An 18,456-nucleotide genomic window follows, 5' to 3' on the forward strand; every position below is an offset into this window, starting at 1 on the left:
GGGTGCTGGTCTGAGAGTCCAGCCCGCTCCCCAGCACAAGGGGCTATTGCTTCCCGGCGCCTGAGCGCAGAGGCTCCCTCCCCCTTCCCTTTATCTTCCTATATCTGTGCTCGGATTCACAGCTCCCCGCTTCGTACCTCAATGCTCAGCACTGGAGATGTTCATTTGTAGAGATCCAGATGTATCTTCCTGTGTCTCAGGCTGATTCTGTGGGTATTCCTGCTGGTCTGGTACCTATCCAGCTCAACTCAGGGGACCGGCTGAAAAAGGNGCTCCCCAGCACAAGGGGCTATTGCTTCCCGGCGCCTGAGCGCAGAGGCTCCCTCCCCCTTCCCTTTATCTTCCTATATCTGTGCTCGGATTCACAGCTCCCCGCTTCGTACCTCAATACTCAGCACTGGAGATGTTCATTTGTAGAGATCCAGATGTATCTTCCTGCGTCTCAGGCTGATTCTGTGGGTGTTCAGAATGGTCTGGTAGATACCCAGCTCGACTAGGACCAGCTGAGAAAGGGTTGCCTACTCCTCCTCCATCTTTTCTCCTCCTTGCAGAAAGTGGTTGCCTTTCTGTTCATAGAGTTTCTGCTACTCTTTTCTTCATTCTCCAGTTGCATTCATAGGCATTCGGAATGGTTTGGTAGCTCTCTCGCTGAATTCCTGGGACCAGACGAACTTTAGGTCTCCTGCTCCTCCGCCATCTTGGAACGCCGAGCTGGAGCTCAACTCCTGTTTTAAACTGGGTTCCTTGCAGAAAGTGGTGGCCTATTCTGTTCTTAGAGTTGCTGCTATTCTTTTCTTCATTCTCCAGTTGAGTTTGTAGGTGTTCAGAATGGTCTGAAAGCTATCTAGCTGCATTCCTGGGACCAGACGAAATTTAAGCCTCCTGCTCCTCCGCCATCTTGGACTCCTCCTGATTTGCCTATGTTAAACCATTCTCCCATCTACAGGATTAGTCCCACTTGGTCATGACCAATGATTCTTTTAATGTTCTGCTGAATTTATTTGCTACTATTTTATTGAGGATTTTGCATGTATATACTAGAAAGTTATTGGCCTGTAGCATCCTTTTCTTGTAGTGGTCTTCCCTGGCTTAAGTATCAAGGTAATGCTGGCCTCATAAAATGAGTTTGGGTGTGTTACCTCTTCCTCAGTTTTTTGGAGTTTGTGGAGGATTGCTCTTAATTCTTCTGCAAATGTTTGGTAAAACTCACCAGTGAAGCCACCCAGTCTTGGGTGTTTCTTCATTTGAATCAGTAATCAAAAATATCCAGTTTCCTTTCTAGTAATTGGTATGTTCAGATTTTCTGTTTTGTCCTGATTTAGTCATGGCAGTTTGTATGTTCCAGACAATTTTTCTCTTTCTTCTGGGTGGTCCAGTTTCCTGGCATATAATTGTTCACAGTAGCCTTTTAACATTCTTTGTATTACTAGGGTAGCAGTTGTCATGTTTTCATGTAGTTTAGAATATTTTTTATTCTGGTCCTCTCCTTTTTCTTCATTAGTGTAGCTAAAGAGTTGTCAGTTACCTTCTTGTCTAAGAAGAAACTTGTCATTTTCTTAATTTGTTCTGTTGTTTTCCTGTTCTCTATTTCATTTAATTCTTTTATAATCTTTATTGCTCACCTTGGGTTTAGCTTCATTTGGGAGCTCCCTGGTATCATTTAGTGCCTCTCTTGTTACTTCCACTTTAATTTTTCTTTGATTCCCTTGGTTGTTTGGTAGAGTGTTGTTCAATTTTCATGTATTCATGAATTTTCTAGTTTTTGTTACTGATTTCTAGTTTCATACTGCTGGGATCAGAGAAGATATCTGGTATGATTTCAATCTTACTGAATTTGCTAAAACTCATGGTTTAATATTCGGTCTGTATTAGAAAATATATTGTGTGTTTACGAAGAGTGATGTTCTGTTAAGGTCTATTTGCTCTATAGTGTTCTAATCTGCTGTGTTCTTTTTATTTTTTTAAAGATTTATTTATTTTAGGGGGAGGGGCAGAGGGAGAGGGAGAATCTCAATAAGACTCCCTCCTGAGCAATGAGCCCAGTGCAGGGCTCCATCCCATGACCCTGAGATCATGACCTGAGCCAAAATCAAGAGTTGGATGCTTAACTGACTGAGCCACACAGGTGTCCCCTCCAATTCACTGTGTTCTTATAAATTCTCTGTTTGGAGGAACTACCCATTTTCGAGAATAGAGTATTGAAGTCCCCAACTATTCTTACAGTGTCTCCATTTAGCTCTGTTTTGCTATATGTATTTAGATGCTCTGATGGTGGGTGCATAAATATATACGATGGTTATCCCTTCTTGATGGAGTGACCTTTTTATAATAAACAGAATATTTATATATCTTTCTCATCTCTTTTACCATTTTAAGTGTAATAGAGGTATAGATGCCCCTGCCTTCTTCTTCTTCTTTTTTTTTTTTTTTTTGGTTACCATTTGCCTGAAATAACTTTTTCCATCCCTTCACTCTCAGTGTATGTGTGCCTTTAAGACTAAAGTGAGTCTCTTTTAAGCAGCATGTTCTTGGGTTTGGATTTTTATCCATTCAGCCATTTCATGTCTCCTAGAGAATTTAAGCCATTTAAATTTGAAGTGATTAATGACAAGTAAAGACTTACTGTAGCCCTTTTGTTGTTTTCTGGCTGTGGTGTAGATCAATTATTCCTTGCTTGTTATCCTGCTGTATTTTGGTATTAGTATACTTTGGCTTCTTTGCCACGTTCCTTTGTGTAATTAGTGCAGGTTTTTTTCCCTTGTGATTATCATAAGGCTTATCTTAAGTATTATAATTTTAAGATACCATAAGCTGGAAATAACTTCAATAGCATTTCTAAACTTAAAATTGCTTGTCCTCCCCCTCACAGATTTGGTTATTAATGTTACAGTTCACATATTTAAATATTGTTTAACCAGTAGCAGAGTACTGTGGTTCTGCTTAGTTTTACTATATTTAACTTTTCAATGGGAGCTGTAAATAAATGATGCACCACCATTATCATATTATGGAATCTGTGAATATGTATTTGCCACTACCAGTGAGTTTTAAGCTATTTTCTTATGTTTTATGATGTTAATTAGCATCCTTTACCACTCAAGTCCTTTTGGCATTTTTTAAAAACAGGTTTAGTGTTCAAAGAGAAAGGACTGAGATTATTAAAATTATGATTGAAAAGGGAGAGGTCACGACCAGCACCATTGAAATTGCAAGGATTATTAGAAACTTTTAAACAGCTATATGCCAAAAAACTAAACAATCTGGAAGAGATGGAGGCCTTCCTGGAAACCTATAAACTACCAAGACTGAAACAGGAAGAAATAGATTTCTTAAATAGGCCAATTAACTATGAAGAAATTGAGTCAGTGATAAACAACCTTCCAAATAATAAAACTCCAGGCCCAGACGGTTTTCCTGGGGAATTCTACCAAACATTCAAAGAAGAAATAATACCTATTCTCCTAAAGCTATTTCAAAAAATAGAAACAGAAGGAAAGCTACCAAACTCATTCTATGAGGCTAATATTACCTTGATCCCCAAACCAGGCAAAGACCCCCTCAAAAAGGAGAATTACAGACCGATTTCTCTAATGAATATGGATGCCAAAATCCTCAACAAGATCCTTGCTAATAGAATCCAACAGTACATTAAAAGGATTATCCATCATGACCAAGTGGGATTCATACCTGGGATGCAAGCATGGTTCAACACTCGCAAATCAATCAATGTGATACATCATATCAACAAGAAAAGACTCAAGAACCATATGATCCTCTCAATTGATGCAGAAAAAGCATTTGACAAAATACAGCATCCTTTCCTGATTAAAACCCTTCAGAGTGTAGGAATAGAGGGTACATTTCTCAATCTCATAAAAGCCATCTATGAAAAGCCTACTGCAAGCATTATTCTCAATGGGGAAAAGCTGGAAGCCTTTCCCTTAAGATCAGGAACACGACAAGGATGCCCACTCTCGCCACTATTATTCAACATAGTACTAGAAGTCCTTGCAACAGCAATCAGAAGACAAAAAGGGATCAAAGGTATCCAAATCGGCAAAGAAGAAGTCAAACTGTCTCTCTTTGCAGATGACATGATACTCTATATGGAAAACCCAAAGGAATCCACTCCCAAACTATTAGAAGTTATAGAACAATTCAGTAAGGTGGCAGGATACAAAATCAATGCCCAGAAATCAGTTGCATTTCTATACACGAATAACGAGACTGAAGAAAGAGAAATTAGGGAATCCATCCCATTTACAATAACACCAAAAACCATACGTTACCTTGGAATTAACTTAACCAGAGACGTAAAGGACCTATATCCTAGAAACTATAGATCACTTTTGAAAGATATTGAGGAAGACATAAAAAGATGGAAAAATATTCCATGCTCATGGATTGGAAGAATTAACATAGTTAAAATGTCCATACTACCCAGAGCAATCTACACTTTCAATGCTATCCCGATCAAAATACCGAGGACATTTTTCAAAGAACTGGAACAAATAGTCCTTAAATTTGTATGGAACCAGAAAAGGCCCCGAATCTCCAAGGAACTGTTGAAAAGGAAAAACAAAGCTGGGGGCATCACAATGCCGGATTTCGAGCTGTACTACAAAGCTGTGATCACAAAGACAGCATGGTACTGGCACAAAAACAGACACATCGACCAATGGAACAGAATAGAGAACCCAGAAATGGACCCTCGGCTCTTTGGGCAACTAATCTTTGATAAAGCAGGAAAAAACATCCGGTGGAAAAAAGACAGTCTCTTCAATAAATGGTGCTGGGAAAATTGGACAGCTACATGCAAAAGAATGAAACTTGACCACTCTCTCACACCATACACAAAAATAAACTCCAAATGGATGAAAGACCTCAATGTGAGACAGGAATCCATCAAAATTCTAGAGGAGAACATAGGCAACAACTTCTATGACATCGGCCAGAGCAACCTTTTTCACGACACATCTCCAAAGGCAAGAGAAATAAAAGATAAAATGAACTTATGGGACTTTATCAGGATAAAGAGCTTCTGCACAGCCAAGGAAACAGTCAAAAAAACTAAGAGACAGCCCACGGAATGGGAGAATATATTTGCAAAGGACACCACAGATAAAGGACTGGTATCCAAGATCTACAAAGAACTTCTCAAACTCAATACACGAGAAACAAATAAACAAATCATAAAATGGGCAGAAGATATGAACAGACACTTTTCCAATGAAGACATACAAATGGCTAACAGACACATGAAAAAATGTTCAAAATCATTAGCCATCAGGGAAATTCAAATCAAAACCACACTGAGATACCACCTTACGCCAGTTAGAATGGCAAAGATAGACAAGGCAAGAAACAACAATTGTTGGAGAGGATGTGGAGAAAGGGGATCCCTCCTACATTGTTGGTGGGAATGCAAGTTGGTACAGCCACTCTGGAAAACAGTGTGGAGGTCCCTTAAAAAGTTAAAAATTGAACTACCCTATGACCCAGCCATTGCACTACTGGGTGTTTACCCCAAAGATACAGACGTAGTAAAGAGAAGGGCCATATGCACCCCAATGTTCATAGCTGCATTGTCCACAATAGCCAAATCATGGAAGGAGCCGAGATGCCCTTCAACAGATGACTGGATTAAGAAGCTGTGGTCCATATATACAATGGAATATTACTCAGCTATCAGAAAGAACGAATTCTCAACATTTGCTGCAACATGGACGGCACTGGAGGAGATAATGCTAAGTGAAATAAGTCAAGCAGAGAAAGACAATTATCATATGATTTCTCTCATCTATGGAACATAAGAACTAGGAGGATCGGTAGGGGAAGAAAGGGATAAAGAAAAGGGGGGTAATCAGAGGGGGGAATGAAACATGAGAGACTATGGACTGTGAGAGGCAAACTGAGGACTTCAGAGGGGAGGGGGTGGGGGAAGGGGATAGCCTGGTGATGGGTAGTAGGGAGGGCACGTATTGCATGGTGCACTGGGTGTTATACGCAACTAATGAAGCATCAAACTTTACATCGGAATCTGGGGATGTACTGTATGGTGATTAACATAATATAATAAAATAAAATTAAAAAAAAAGAATGATCATCTTCAGTAACTGTGTGGCCTCTTACTAAAACTTAATGTACTATTTATCATCAACAAAAACTCAAGATAATCTCTTAAAATTATATGACACAGAGCAAAAAGCAAGGTCTTTTAAAGAAATGAATTTTTGCACATCCCCAACTATAAGGAACAAATCAAGGTTTTTAAATGTGCCATTTTTTTCCTCACAACATTGATTCATAAGGAAAATTACCAAATAAATAATTTCAAGGTTTAAACAACAACAACAAAAAAAACAGGTTTAGTGTTAACTCTCTCAGTTTTTGTTTCTTCAGGCATGAAGAAACTCTCCATTAGTGAAGGACGACACCTTTGCTGGGTATAGAATTATTGGTTGACATTTTTTTCCTTTGACTGTTTTGAATAGATCATCCTCTTCTCTCTTAGCCTGAAAAGTTTCTGTTGAGAAATCCACCAATAGTCTTTGGATGTTTCCTTGTCTGTAATTTCTCCCTTTTCTCCTGTAGTTTTAGTAATTAAGAGGTGTCTCAGTGTAGCCCTAGCAGGTTAAATCTATTTGGGGTCCCTTGGGCCTCATGGACCTGGATGTCCATTTCTTACATTATCTCTCCCTTTCTCTTTTTATTCTCCTGGAATTCTTATAATGCAGATATTGTTTCTTTTGATGGTATCCATTAAGCCCTGTTGGTATTCTTTTTTTCTTTTATTCCTCTGACTTGTAATTTCAAATGTGTTGTCTTCTCGAATGTTGATTCAGCATGATTGTGCTTTTGAAGTTCTTTGTTGAGTTCTTATATGTGGCCACTGTATTTTTCAACTTTAAGATTTCTGTGGGGTTTTTAAGTGTTTTTATATCCTTGAACTTCTCATTCTGTTAATGCATTTTTTTAAATTTTACTTTGTGTGTGTGTGTGTGTGGTTTTTTTTTTCCAGTTCAGAAACTTCTCTAAGAGAACTATTCTGAATTCTTTGTATGACAGTTCATAGATCTCCATTTCTTTAGCACCAACTATTGGAGTTTTTTTACCTATGAATTTGAGTAAGCAGTCTCTTCTTCCAGATATTATAGGTTCACTTTGGCAGAGACCATTCTTCACCTATAAGGTTAGTTGGGTTTTTAGACTTGTATGCTGATGATAACCCTGGGTTGATGGGGCTTGCCTTTAGGGTCTATTTTTAGGCAAGTTCACTGCCCAAGTAAGTCGGGGGGTAGAGGGCTGCTAAGTAAGTTAGACAGGACTGCTGCCTTGATTCCCTGCTCCAGTGAGGCTGTATCATGAACTACACATTTACACAGGTTCTTTGGTCAGGCTTGCTAGACAGTCAGGACTGAGTACTGCATTCAGAATATGTGGCACAATGAATTAGTTTCTCTGCCTTGGCAGGGCAGAGGGTGGGCCATCTTGGCTGCACAGCATATTGTTTGGAAACCTGAATCAGGCAAGACTGTACACTTGGCCACATGTGGCCACTCGTTTTGCTCTGCTCTCAGGGAAAGCCATGGGCTGTGGTCTCTGTTCATGGCCCATCGTAGGCACAGCTGTTGGATGGTCTATGCAGTTTCTTTGTGCTCCGGTTACATTTCTTGGTCAGGTGAGCTGAAGGTTGTATTCAGCAATGCACAAGGATATGATTTACCTCCCCGGCCCAGGCCCGGTATGTGAACTGGCTTCACAGCCCCCAAGGCTTCATGTTAGGGTCTTAACTCAGCCTGACCCATCCCGCCTATTTCCAAACCACACGGAGCCACTGGCTTGACTCTGTACAGGATTACTTCGGCCTATTGTACTCTCTGCTTGAGCAATGTGGGGCTTAACAGCTTCTACGTGGTCTGGCCAGCCTTGCTTGGTCAGGCATGGCTGGGCTATAACTCAGCCCCCCTACTTAGACAGGGACAGCCCAGGTTGCAAGGCCATCAAAGCTCTTTGACGACATGAATCAGGCAGGCCCACATGTTGCTTCATTTCCTGGACAGACTATACTACCATGTGCAGATGACCAATGCTTCTGGTTGGGACTGCTACTTGGGTGCTGCCAGTAGAAACTCAGTCTAACACGATGTGAGTACCACATATTCTGAATGCAGTACTCAGTCCTGACTGTCTAGCAAGCCTGACCAAAGAAGCCGTGTAAATGTGTAGTTCATGATACAGCCTCACTGGAGCAGGGAATCAAGGCAGCAGTCCTATCTAACTTTACTTAGCAGCCCTCTACCCCCCTGACTTACTTGGGCAGTGAACTTGCCTCAGTCTCCCCTTCTCTGTCACAGTAAAAATCCCAGCGATTGAGCCACACTTATTCTCCCAAAATTCCTATGGGGCAAGACAGGAGCAGAGACTTCCCAGGAGCAACCTACCATGCTGGGAGTGCTGAAGGTTTATCTGGGCTCCTTCCCACTCGAAGAACTAGGTTCAGGGAGAAGTTAGCGTGATCCTGCATCAGCCTGAGGGAGGGGCAATGCAGTCCTGTGACCATAATGTGCGGCTGCTTCTCTTACCTCTCTAATGCTGTCTTCATCTCTGTGGTTCATGGAGGTGCTTCAACTTCTTCCCTTTCTTTTAGGATTCTTCAAAGGTGTCTGTTCCATCCCTAATTGTTTTAGTTGTTCTTGTGCAGGTGGAGCAAAGTTAAAGATCTATGTTGCCATCTTAGTGAGGTCACTCTAGAAATAACAATGTTAAACGTTATGTGAAAATTTTAAACGTTTACCAGTTTGGGGGCCAAATAGGACACATAGCAAATCTCAAGAGGAGTTTGCAAGGACCTTGGATCAAGTCTCTTCACTAGAGGGGTAGCGGACAGGTTTAAGTGGATGATTTGGGTGTGTGTGGGCATACGTCTGGGGGGAGGTTTGCACCACAGGGGGTCAGTAAGGCAGATTTCCTTCACAGAAAAGGATGAATCATAGCACAGGCCACTGTCGTACTACTGTCCTTTGGATTGTAGTCCTTTGTACAGCTGAAGCTGAACTTCTCCCTGATACGGAAAATGCTGAGCTCATGTCTGGAGTAGGAAGGGCCAAGGACCAAACTCTCTCTACATCCACCATGATTTGTCAAGACCATATAATAACCCTTGCATAGTTTCAGAATCCTGATGAAGCAGGAGAAAGCTACCATCTGGTCAGGCCTGGCTAATGACAAGGACTCAAAGACGAGAATATTTGACTACTTATTGTAGCAACATGAATCTTTGGCTGAGCTCCTGTTTTTTTCTCCAGCTTTAGAAGGCTTTCTGGGGCCCTTCCTGAGTCAAGTAGATCCAAATCCTTAATGATTGCTCCTCCTGAATTCTATCTGGAAAGCCAGCCTACCAGCTAGTCCTGCTGCTCTACAATCCGGAGTTCGGGCCCACATCTCACCCAGCTGGCCGCAGAACGAACTTTTTTGCCACTCCGGTTCATCCAGTTCCACAGAATTGCAACTAGAATCTGGAAGCAAAAGGTCTTATTTAGGGGTTTGAGAATAGAAGCCTAAGCCCAAATTATAGATTTCTTAATAATTAGATGAAAATGATTTACTGCAGTATGATTTTAGGAGCTGCTTCCCCTCTACAGAAACAATAGCAATTCTTATTATTCTTTCAAAGTGAATTTGAAGACAGTCCAAGTGTCCCAAATGGTGTTTATGATTTTCCTGTGGGTGGAGAAAGAGACTCAATTTCCCAGAACATCTTTTGAAAACAAATGGCATTTCAGAACATGGCGTGACCACGGATATGTAGGAATACATTGTTTTCCAAAGAGCCTGGGTCATTTTCCGTTCCCATAAGAGATGTCTGAAGATAGCGAATCCTTCACTTTTCAATTTTATAATGGGATCTTTTGACCCCACTTCACCCACTTCCAATCCTGCACCCCATGTCTAGCAACCACCAATCTGTTCTTTGTATTTGAGAGCTTGTTTTTCTGTTGTTTTAGATTCTGTATACAAGTGAGATCATATTAGGTATTTGTCTTTCTCCATCAGACTCAATTCACTTAGCATAACGCCCTCAAGGTCTACCCATGTGTTGGCACAAATGACAAGATATCATCCTTATTGTTGAATAATACTCCACTGTGTGTATATACACATTTTCCTTTTCCATTTATTTATCCATAGGCATTTAGGTTGTTCCTACATGTTGGCTATTGTATATAAGGCTGCATTAAAGACGGGGCACCATTAGTGTTTTCGTTTTTCTTAGAAAATACACAGAAGTACAATTACTGGATGTTTAAATTTTTGAGGAACCTCCATACTGTTTTCCATGGCAACTGCACCAATTTACACCGAAAGTGCATCAGCATTCCCTTTTCTGGAGTCTCTCACCAATACTTCTTTTTGATGTTAGCTATTCTGTGAAATGAGAAGTGGTATACTTGTGGTTTTTGTTTGCATTTTCTAATGACTAGTGTTGCTGAACCCCTTTATATTAATATGTTTGCCATTTGTAGGTCTTCTTCAGAAAATGTTCAGATCCTCTGCCCGTTTTTAAATTGGATTGTTTCCTTTTTTGCTATTGAGTTGTAGTTGTTTATATACTTTATATATTAACCCCTTGTCAAATTTATGGTTTGGGCATATTTTCACCCATTCAGTAGGGTGCTGCTTAATTTTGTTGATGATTTCCTTCACTGTGGTGAAGCTTTTATTTTTGCTTTAGTTGCCTTTGCTTTTGAAGTCAGAGAAAAAAAAAATCAAGACTGACATCAAGGAATTGATCACCATGTTTCCTTCTGGAAATTTTACAGTTTCAGATCTTAAAGTCTTTAATCTATTTCGAGTTCATTTTTGTATATGGTGTAAGTTAGTGAGTCATTTGCAGTCTTCCACAGGAGGCTGGCCCATTTTCCCAGCACCATTTATTAAAGAGACAGTCCTTTCCCACTGATGACAAATGAGCCAAGAATATGCAATTAATTGATCATATATGCATGGATTTGTTTCTGAGCTCTCCTGTTCCACTGACCTATGTGCCTTTTTTTATTCCTGTACCAGCCTGTTTTGATGACCATAGCTTTGTAATAACAGTTTGAAAGCAGGTAGCATGATGCCTCAGGCTTTGTTCTTCTCAAGATTGCCTTGCGTATTCAGAGGCTTTTGTAGTTCCATGTAAATGTTAGGACTCTGTTACTTTTCTGTTAAAAATGGTATTGGAATTTTGATAGAGATTGCACTGAATGTGTAGATTGCTTTGAGAAGTATGGACATTTTAAGAACGTGAATTCTTCCAATTCCATGACCAAAGAATAATCATCTCATTTACTGATGAAAGACCTTGATGAAGACGTTTTATAGTTTTCACCTCCTTGGTTAAATGTAGTCTTAGGTATTTTATTCTATTTCAACAGCTTGTCATGCAACTTTACTGAAATCATTCATTAGTTCTAAGAGTTTTTGGTGGAGTCTTTAGGGTTTTCTATGTGTAGTATCATGTCTTCTGCAACTAGTTTTATTTTTTCCTTTCCTATTTGGATGCCTTTTATTTCTTTTTCTTGCCTTGTTGGTCTGGCAAGGACTTTGCAGTACTATGTTGAATAAAAGCCGTGAGAGAAAACATCTTTGTTCCTGAGTTTAGAGGCAGAGCTTTCAGCTTTTCACCATTGAGTGTGACATTACTTGTGGACTTGTCACATATGGCCTTTATGATGCTGAGGCACATTCTCTCCAGACCTACCTTGTTGAGAGTTTTTATCATAAATGGACGTCGAATTTTGTCAAATGCTGCTTCTGCATTTTTACAGAATGATCATATGCTTGTTGTTTATGTGGTGTATCACATTGATTAACAAATGGTGAACCGTTCTGGCTTCCTTGGAATAAAGCACTTGATCTTGATGTAGGACTCTTTTTATGCATTGTTGAGGGGTTTGGGATTTATATTCATTAGGGATACTGGCCTGCAATTTTCTTTTCTTCTGGTGTCTTTGCTGTGATAGCAAAGTAATGCTGACCTCAAAGTTAGCTTGGAAGTGTTTCCTGCTCTTGAATTTTTTGAAGAGTTTAAGAATTCACCAGTGAAGTCCTCTGCTTTTGGGCCTTTTTTTTGGGGGGGGGGAGTTTTGATTACGGATACATTCTCCTTACTAGTAATTGGTTTGTTCTTATTTTCTATTTCTTCACCATTTTGCTTTGGTAGGTTTTATGTTTCTATTTCTTTTTGTCTTGATGAGTTTGGCTAAATGTTTGTCAATTTTGTTTTATATCTTCAAAGAAACAGGTTTTAGTCTCTATTTCTGCTCCCATGGGTCTTCGGTTTTTCTTTTTCTTGTTCCCTGAGGTGTAAATCTGTTAGAGATTTTTGTTTCTTTATGTAGTTATTTATCACCATGGGAAAAAAAAAACCTTTAAATTTGGGTAAAAGAGATACACATAATGGTTACCATCTTAGCCATGTTTAAGCATATAGGTAAGCATGTACATTCACTTTGTTATGCAATCAGCTCAAGAATTCCTGAGGGAAATTAACTCCACAGGCTCTGGCTCCCACCATCCCTCTTTCTGCATCTGTGAAGTTGACTGTTCCGTGTATTTCACAAGTGAAATCGTATGGTATTTGTCTTTCTGTGACTGGTTTATATCATATGAGATAATGTCAAGGTTCATCCAGTTGGAAGATGTGTCCATTTCTTTTTATACCTGAATAATCCATTTTATTTTGTCTATACCACATCCTGTGAATGACGCTGCTATGAACACAGGTATACAGAGAATATTGAATCTTAACCCCTCATGTGCATAAGGAGCCACTCAATGCATCTTTAAGACTCTGTCCCTGCCTGTGATTCTAGTTTAGTCTGTCTGGAGTGGAGTTAGAAGTGTGTAAGCCATTCAGGTAACGGTAATAAAAGTAACCTTCCAATGTTGTATCGTCAGGACGCAGGATTACAACTCTTGGGCACTAGAGTATAACCTGATTTGCACCACTGCTCTCTACTCCCCTTTAGCAAAAACATAATATGAAGAGGACAAGTTTGATTTTGGCTTTCTTCCCTTCTTGAACCCATTTTCCATACAAAATGTTTGCCAATTTCTATTGAGTCCCTCAGTGCAAATGAAACTGAAGCATAAGGTCACATGTGAAGCCCAGCTGTGCCTGTCATAACCTTTGGAAAGGGCAGGAATGATCGTTGAGACTCTGGCATGAAAAGACATGCACTAGAGCTGTACTGGGTTACGGTGCAAGGCTCATCCAAGTTGCGAACAGGGCCGTGTCCGATAGAAAAGTTCTGATGAGGGAAGAAAGAAAAATGACGGTCAGAGTGTCTCTGGTGAATTCCAAGTGTACACTGAACTTCTGAATACTGGCTGATCAAGTCTGAGGGACAGGTGTCCAAGGCTGGGAGCTAAATCAGTAACCTATTTATCAGGAGAGTTCTGTCAGCCTTCACAGTCAGCTTGCTGTGTCACCTTGGGCTACTTATTTAAACTGCAGAACCACACTTTCCTACCTAGTAAATTGGAAATGATCTTACAAGTTTAGTAAGAAAAAACTGGTTCCTGATTGAAGCACAGGCTTCTCCCTAATGTCTGTGTATGTAGATAAGGGGTTCAAGATTTCTAAGAATAAGGTCACTTTGCTATAGTTGAAGTTAAAATACTGGGAGGGAATGGCCCTAAAAATCCAACAAAGAACAATAAAGGGTGAGGTGTTTGAATCTGTTATGATTTAGACCATGGGCTTTACATGTCCGTGAGCATACAATGGTAGGGTGTGAGTGGCCTCACAAAGAGTTGAGTCAGCTGGATAGAGGATCACTTATGGCACTATAAACTTGCATCTGCCCTGAATCTAAACAACTAGATGCTAAAATAATCATTTCCAGAACCTTCTACATCTGTAATTCAGTATAGAGATGGAGGCAAAGCTAGTTTTATTGCAACCCTGTATCAGGCTTGTCTATGAGCACCATTTTTCCAATTATATTTGATCACTTCGTGTCTTTGAGGCTACTGCTGTAACTAGCTCCTTTAGTGCCTTCTCTCAAATGAAGTCATGCAATAGGTCGTCTTTACTAGCTTGTGCAGGGCAGTAGCTAGGCTTCTTGCACGGAACAGTCAAGTTGGGAAGGCAAAGGAAAAGTCTTGAGAGAAGTTAAAAGTGTTTGTTCAGTGAACACAAATCATAAGAAAGTTCTATCAGCTTCTCGCTGCTAGGGAAAATCTTTCAGTGGTCTGGATGGAAGATCAAACCAGCCACAACAGTCCTTCAGGCAGAAGCAAACCTCATGACCCAACCTCAGCTAGCTTCTGGCTTTAAGTGAAGGAGCCATCTCTGTAACCGAAAAGCACTCATTTTACCATTTCAAATGTTCTAGGGGCTTTTAAATTTATGCTACATAGAGGCTGCCTGTGCTCTAGGGATGGAACACCACCCCCTCGATGATGGCAGATGTGCTCACGACATGGTTTACAGAGTATTTTAAACCCCCCGTTGAGACCTGCTGAGAAAAAAAATTTTCCTTTCAGAGCATTATTGCTTATTGACAATGCACCTGGTCACCCAAGGGATCTGCTGATGTGCCACACAGGGAAGGTTGTTTGCATGCCTTCTAGCAAACCATCAAGGAGTCATTGCCACTTTCAAGCCTTCTACGTTGTAAGGCTCTACCTTCCATAAATAGTGATTCCTCTGATGGATGTGGGCCCAGGAATTGACAACGTTCTGAAAAGGATACAGCATTTTAGATACCACTAAAAACATTGGTGATTCATGGAAAGAGATCAAAATAGAGTATTGACATTAACAGGAGTTTGCAGGAAGTTGATTCCAATCCTCAGGAAGGGTTTTGATGGGCTCAGGATTGAAGTGGAGGAAGTAACCGTGGAGATTTGTATAAGAGCAAGAGAACTACAGTTAGAAGTGGGGCCTGAAGCTAGGACCGCAGTGCTGCCACCTCATGGTCAAACGTGAGAAGGGGCTGCCTCTTAGGGATAAGCAAAGAAATTGGTTTGAAGTAAAATCTACTCCTTGTGAAGACTGTCGCACTGTAAGTCCTTTGTTGTCATTTCAACCCAGCTAACAAAGCAGAGACAGGGTTTGAGAGGATGGACTCCAGTTGTGGGGAAAAAAATGCTGTCGCACAGCATTGCATGCTCCAGAGAAACTGGCAGCCTCCCCCCCATCCAACCCCACCGAAGCAGGACCCTCCGCCAGCAAAAAGATTATACTCAGTGAGACAGAGGTCCGATGGTTAACCATTTAAAGCAATAAAGTATTTCTTCATTTACTTATGTGCCTTTTTAGAGACTGACATGCATTGGAAAAACCAAAAAATTCACTTCCATGAGGCGGTCTGCCAGCACAGCTGGCCTCAGGGCCACCTTGATATCATTCAGATGTTTTCCTCAGTCACTATTGAATCTAGTTATTTTCTAATTACTTAAATGTTAAAAGTTTGCTATATAGTGCAGTTCTTAATCAGCACAGAACTTACAATTCAGCTGGCACCGAATATTTGCTTCCTTCTGCAAGGTGCCTAGAGGACCAAGACAGTGTCCAGGTCGGCAGTACAAAGTCACCTTCACCATTAGAGGCTGAGCAAATACATGTTTCAGCAAAGTACTCGATGATTTTGTGCGTCCGTTGCCTAACCAATGAATTTTTTCAATACTAGCACCTACATCATGGATAAAATGAGTTACAATACACCAATAATAGTACCTATTATATGGTAGCCATTCAAATGTGAGTTTATTACTATTATCTGAGCAGTGTCTGGTTTGCTGGGGACTTGTACCTAGTCTCATTTGAGCCTCGTGGATAGCTCTGTAAACGAAGTAAGGCACATGTCATAAATAATGTGACACTAACAACATGATGTGGTAGTAGAGTTGGATCCAAACTGTTATCATGTTTCCTGGTCAAGCCGCTGAGAACATTCTGGGATTTAGGATCATTTTACTGACCTGAAGTTGTACACCAGCAGCAGGGTGTGTCTAAAAGCCCAGATTTTCCACAAAAGCTTACCTGGATTACTATCTTGTCACAATAGCCAAATCTTTTATGATACCTGCAAGTTCAGTGCTTTCCCAAAATAGCATTAGGAAGAAAACTAAGTTAGCAGAAGAGATAAGAGAATTAAGTCTGTGCCCAATTATGGGTTGTTTTTTCTCAGAGTCTTATTCAGGAATCGTAACTAATTCAGTGGGGTCCTAGTATCTTGTGACCTAAAGACCCCTTCACTTAACAATGAGAAAATCGCCAGTAAGATGCAAATAGTTCCAACATCTTCCCAATAAGGATATTGTTTAGATCCATACCTGAGTTCTCCAAAATCTGAATCAGATTGTTGTAAGACAAATGACAGAGCTCAGTAGATTATAAAAACAATAGGAAAGAGAAGTACATTTGTGGTTTCTGCTAAGAAATCCAGAACATTAGAGAGCTCTATAAGCACCCTCCACAGAGACTAATGAAAGCAAACTGCAAGCCCAAGAAGGTAGAAATATCCAAATTTTACAGACACTGGTCCTAGTCATGCTCCTTTAACTCCAATCCCGCAATTATTCACTTGTATTTTAACAACAGAATATGTAATAGGTAATGGAATTCAAGGTCAAATATAGTCCTCCAACTAGTCATCTATCGTTAACTAAATTAGAAATTTTAACTCAAGAGAAATACTTATTTAGTTAAATAATACTGAAGGATGAATAAAGTATTTCTGGGTTATCAGAGGGTTTAGACATGAATGTAAAATATTAGCCCAGTTTTTCCTCCTTGGGTCCCAGGAGCTGAGACAAAATCACATGATTTAATCATTCTGAATCCATGTGGCTCCTCTGAGACAGGGCCAGATGTAACCAGAAGGATTTATAGGGCGTAAAATTCACAATGGATTAGGAAAGCATTTTTGTGTCCTGCCCAGTACATCCTAAATCAAAGTCCCCTGAATGGACTGGGAAGGTTGTCATGGCAACTAGCAAGCTGAGCCCCTGGAATGTGAAGGCAAACAATAGAGTGATAAGATTGTGTGCGGAACGGCAGACAGAGCCTGCTTCTGCCCAGGTACAGTGATGGGTAGACGTGTGCAACTGTGACATTTTTTTGTACCTTCTTGCAATGGTGGCAGCTCGTTTGAAATATACCAGGTGTCCTTTTCCAAAGGTCAGTAAAAACAGTGCTACTGACAGAGAATAGAAGCCCAAGAAAAATCTGCACCAATAGGTATGTGCGGTCATAGACAAAGCCCCGGAAGGCTGCTTGCCTAACAGGGCACAAAAATTTCCAAAAGGAGGTTGAAGCACATGTCAGGTTAACTCCACTGACTCTGTACTGCCACCTTGTGTCCAGTTAGGTACTAAAAATTTACTAAAAGCCAACCCTCGATGGGGCCGCAGCGGGGCAGGCTCAGAAAGAGTCAGAGGGGAGTGTGGTGGAATGAGAACATGTCCACTAACAATTTTGGCCAAATCTGAAATGGAATAAGGAAAAGAGGCCACATCACCTGTCTCAGTAAGATTCCAAGAAGCTTCCTGGTGGCCAGGAGCTGGAGGAAGGGAGGGCAAAGACAGACTCAGGGTGGAGAATTCTTAAGGTCGCCCTTAATAGACTTTTGCAAAGAGATTTGGTGGTGGTGGTTCATTCAGCCATGCTGGTAGCATAAATAAATTGATACGGAGAAATCAAATGTCAACATACCCGTGAACAAAAGAATTTGGTAGTGAGAGGACAGCATTTGTTCAAATTCTTAGGCCCCCCTCTTAGGTCTCCCACAATCACCAGGAAAAACCATAATCAAGTCTCATTTACTTTCAGCAGAAGTATAGAATGACCAAGCTGTGTCTCTGTTTCTTCCAGGGTTTGAATTTTTTGAAACAAGTGCCAAGGATAACATTAATGTCAAGCAGACGTTTGAGCGTCTTGTGGATATCATCTGCGACAAAATGTCCGAGAGTTTGGAGACGGATCCGGCCATCACTGCCGCCAAGCAGAACACAAGACTCAAGGAAAGCCCTCCTCCGCCACAGCCCAACTGTGGCTGTTAATGTCCCCCCACACACAGGCAGCTTGAGGGGGCACCTCCCCAACAAACAGCATTTATAAATGGTCGAGTAACCTTCATTTCCACTGCCTGGTAATTATTTGAGGGAAATCTTTGATGTCAATGGCTCATACACGCATTCAATTTGTGGGAGGTTTCCTGTGTTAATGTGTGGCAAATATGTGATCTCAAATTTGTAAGGACTATATCTATAAACATCTGGTATTTGCATGTAATTTGTTACTTGTCTTTGTAGGCTCTTTTTGTTTCCAATTTCTTCTCAAAATTAAGCTACTGCTGGGACCTCAGACTGTAATTTCACTACAACTGAATTTTGTGCCACAGGTTCAAATTTGCGATTCGCTTGTAAGGATGATAACCAAGGAATTGCTTGGGG

The 18,456-nt window shown here is 40.6% G+C and overlaps 1 protein-coding gene across 1 annotated transcript in view; it reads left to right on the forward strand.

The window, feature by feature from the left end:
- The window catches only part of RAB3C (RAB3C, member RAS oncogene family), a 289,724-nt gene extending 271,621 nt beyond the window's left edge, over nt 1-18,103 (forward strand). The window contains exon 5 of the mRNA XM_019798663.2: nt 17,876-18,103. Within this exon, the coding sequence (XP_019654222.1) occupies nt 17,876-18,063 (188 nt within the window). The 3' untranslated portion in view covers nt 18,064-18,103. The remainder of the gene's footprint in view (nt 1-17,875) is intronic.
- The last annotated feature ends 353 nt before the right edge of the window (nt 18,104-18,456 follow it).

The sequence above is a fragment of the Ailuropoda melanoleuca genome, chromosome 3 (genome assembly GCF_002007445.2).
Source record: "Ailuropoda melanoleuca isolate Jingjing chromosome 3, ASM200744v2, whole genome shotgun sequence".
NCBI classification, from domain to species: Eukaryota; Metazoa; Chordata; class Mammalia; order Carnivora; family Ursidae; genus Ailuropoda; species Ailuropoda melanoleuca.